Source organism: Miscanthus floridulus, chromosome 15 (genome assembly GCF_019320115.1).
Source record: "Miscanthus floridulus cultivar M001 chromosome 15, ASM1932011v1, whole genome shotgun sequence".
Taxonomy (NCBI): domain Eukaryota; kingdom Viridiplantae; phylum Streptophyta; class Magnoliopsida; order Poales; family Poaceae; genus Miscanthus; species Miscanthus floridulus.
The window spans coordinates 26,738,669-26,742,255 of record NC_089594.1 but is presented as its reverse complement, the minus strand read 5'-3'; the positions used below and the strand labels follow the sequence as shown (position 1 = coordinate 26,742,255).

At 41.5% G+C, this 3,587-nt stretch overlaps 1 protein-coding gene across 1 annotated transcript; it reads left to right on the top strand.

The window, feature by feature from the left end:
- Window positions 1-234: 234 nt before the first annotated feature.
- On the top strand, window positions 235-3,287 carry LOC136506783 (uncharacterized). Its single transcript, XM_066501673.1, has 8 exons — window positions 235-434; window positions 972-1,084; window positions 1,674-1,745; window positions 1,885-1,920; window positions 2,030-2,075; window positions 2,229-2,316; window positions 2,403-2,460; window positions 2,718-3,287. The coding sequence occupies exons 1-8, from the start codon at window positions 356-358 to the stop codon at window positions 2,766-2,768; spliced, it is 543 nt and encodes a 180-aa protein (XP_066357770.1). The 5' UTR covers window positions 235-355; the 3' UTR covers window positions 2,769-3,287.
- Window positions 3,288-3,587: the final 300 nt, after the last annotated feature.

The window sequence follows — 3,587 nt, the reverse complement described above, 5'->3', positions numbered from 1 at the left end:
TTGAGCAAAGAACTAAGAAAGGCTGTGAGAGAGATAAGTGGGCTATATATTAACTGTAAAAAGCTAACTACTATATAAGTGGGCTAAGAAAAAGCTGCAAAAAAATCTTACAGCCAACAAGCCGGTTGTATTATTAGCCCTTGCCGGCTTTTTTCCTTCCTGGAACGCGCCCCAAACATATGGATGAAGCGCGGGCGTGCAGATTTGGCGGCCCAAAGCACCCCAAGCATGAAGCATCCCCAGGCTGGGCCGGCCCGGCCCGGGAACTGTGATCAATCACCTCGTCTTGCTCGTGCTGGACACGCTTTGTTTCCGCCGCCGCCCTTCCGCCGTCGTGAGTTCGCCGCCGGGATAGATGGGTTTCGTCGGCGACACGGTGGAGTCGATCCGCTCGATTCAGGTCCGCCACGTGCTCTCGCAGATCATCAGCCTCGGTAGGCGACTCTCTCTGCTACCTCTTCTTCTTAGTATATGACCATGGTTTTGTTTCCGCGGGAGCCCTGCAGTGTAGTTCTTGGGTTGTGGTTGGGTCGATTCCAGTAGGGTTTTAGTGGGTACTACCGATTCTATTCAGAATTTTGGGTGGATTTTGGCATGTAAGATCGGGGGCGTCGGTTCTTCATCTGCTGCCTCCGTCTTTAGAAGAGGCGAAGAGCAATTGCATTGAATGACAGACAACAGTCGCAATGAGCTGAACTGGGATTCTTCCTCCTCCCTGCTTCGTTTAATGTTGTAATGTGAATTATTTATGCTCTCTCGTTGAATGCCTATACCTACACCATTCTCTGCCTGCAAGAGAATTTTGTATGAGAAATCTGTGATATTCAGGGATGGGGAAAGTGTCACTTTCTGCTACCACGTTATCTAGCTTTGTTAGTTACTGGTTGGAGTATTGCTTGCTGCAATTAGGCATTTTCACTTTTGCTTGCAAACATGATGGAGTTTTAGCTTTTAGATTTTCCTCTTGGCAGGTATGATTGTGACCTCGGCATTGATCATATGGAAGGGATTGATAGTTGTGACGGGGAGCGAGTCTCCGGTGGTAGTGGTTCTTTCTGGTAGCATGGAGCCTGGATTTAAAAGGGTTTGTTATCTCCTTAACAAATTAGCATTGAGCTTACATGTTGTGTACTTTCATGATATTTACGCACTGGATGGTTTTTCACTGGATGTGTAGCTGCTAGCACATGTGATGGTTTACCACTCTGGACTGTAGCCTTGGACTTTAGTTGGATGGCTCATGCATTTTTTCTCCTTCCCATGACAAAATACCTCTCTACTAATGGTTTTCATCGACCAGGATTAGTTGGCTCCAGTCTAAAATCTAAGTTACAGAAACTACTAGAGGGAACTTTCCATTTTTCTTATCACATAGTATATGAGTGTACGTTTTTCATTTTCACAAAAGGGATAATACAAATGTATCTGGTCCCTAGGTTCTGGTAGTTTGCACATGGTGAATGACTGCATAATTTCTTTAAGCTCTAGAATTCTGGCCTCAGTTATCCCTAGATTTTTCCTTTTTAAGATATGTGCCACTCTAGTTGCTGATATGTTATTGTACATATTATCTACTGCTTCGATTTGACTCCAAGGTTCATTATCTGTATCCTTATGAAGTGCCAGCATCTTTCACACCAGTATGTGAGGATGGTTAATTATCTTCTTTACAGGGTGATATCCTGTTTTTGCACATGAGCAAAGATCCTATCCGCACAGGAGAAATAGTTGTTTTTAACATCGATGTAAGTCTACTGCTTAGTTGTGAATAAGCAGCTGAATCATGAATTCATTAGTTTTCTCTACACCTCATTGTAGTGTCTAATGTGTGCTTACACAATCCTTTGGAAACACTAAAATATCATTTGGCTGTTATCTTTGTAGGGCCGTGAAATTCCAATTGTTCACCGTGTAATTAAGGTAATGGATATTCATTCACAGTTCAAGTCGCCCAATGACTTTTACCTTGGATTTTGTGTCTACTCTTTTTTGCTGGTTCAGTTTATTTATTACTCTTCTGTCTCTATAGGTCCATGAACGTCAGGACACTGCAGAAGTCGACATCCTCACAAAAGGTGCCATTTCTTATGTGGTCAATGTTTTTTTTGTAATTGTACTACTACTCCCTAGTACTATGTAATTAAGAAAATGTTAACAAACAACTGCCAACACATGATGTACTGTGCATGTCTATGCAATGTATTTTATTAATATAAGCTACCTTTCAGGTGACAATAATTTTGGGGATGACCGACTTTTATATGCACACGGTCAGCTCTGGCTCCAGCAGCATCACATTATGGGACGTGCTGTTGGGTGAGAATACTCAAGTAGACAAAATCCACCTGTTTCCACACCTGGTGAGGAATAATGACTGACCATATGTTTTCAACTGTGAACAGCTTTCTTCCATATGTCGGCTGGGTTACAATTATCATGACTGAGAAGCCATTTATTAAGGTATACTCATACTTACTGTTTCATGTATTTTCTCTGAAGAATAAATTAATAAAATTACTCGTTCTAGTCAGCCTACCTGGGAACATGTTTTTTTTATATGTTGAGAGCACCTTACCCATTCTTCTTACTAGTTTAGAACTTTAGATTAGACAAGTAGATGAACTAATTGTTTTCTAGGTAGTTCTCAAATTTAATAATAATATTGTAGCCCCCATATTATTGAAAGAACTGCTTCAACACATTGTCTCTTGCTGCAGTACCTGCTGATTGGTGCTCTGGGCTTGCTGGTCATAACAACGAAAGAGTAAGGCCCTGTTTGGTTGAGCTGTGGCTGTGGGAAAAAGTTGCTGTGAGCTGTGAGCTGTGGAAAAGCTGCTGTGGGCTGTGAGCTGTAGAAAAGCTGAAAGCTGTTTGGTTAAACAAGTATAAAATATACCTTTTATCTTTATCTCTCTTGAAACAACTATGGAAGAGCTTTTTATTCCACAAATTTCGAAAAGCAGAAAGCCAAAAGCCAAAAGCAGGGTCAAACCAGCTTTCAAAAATGAACTACAGAAAAGCAGCTGTTTCTGAAAAAGCACCCTCCAAAAGCAGCCCCTTTGGTTGGGTTTTTGGCCCCAAAAGCCAAAAGCCAAAGCCAAAAGCCCAACCAAACAGGGCCTAAAGATGTCGACCTCCATCATATAACTTGCTCTTATGGTGTGAGCAATGAACTTAGGGGGAGCTGTTCGGTTTCATGATGTATCAAACAAGAATTTTCCTTAATATGTTAAGATCATACTTACTAATTTAATACAGTCTCTCATGCTAACATCCATATTTTCATACTTCTAGTTGAAAAGAGTCTAATATGTTAACTGCGTTTGATCATGATAAGTATCCTTTTTTTTGGGGGGGGGGGGGGGGGGGGGGGGGGGGGAGGGAGATAGAGAATTACAGGTACTGCCATCAAAGGGTAGTCTAACGCTGATAACGATTTGCATGCTGCTTTAAATACCAAGCTAAATGCAAGGTTCTAAGAACATAAGAAGTGAGACTAACTGGCATGTTTATGTGCCTCTGTGTAAACTACCCTCTTAACAAATAAGCATAAAGTTCTTGAACATTAACATGGCTTCAAAAGACAT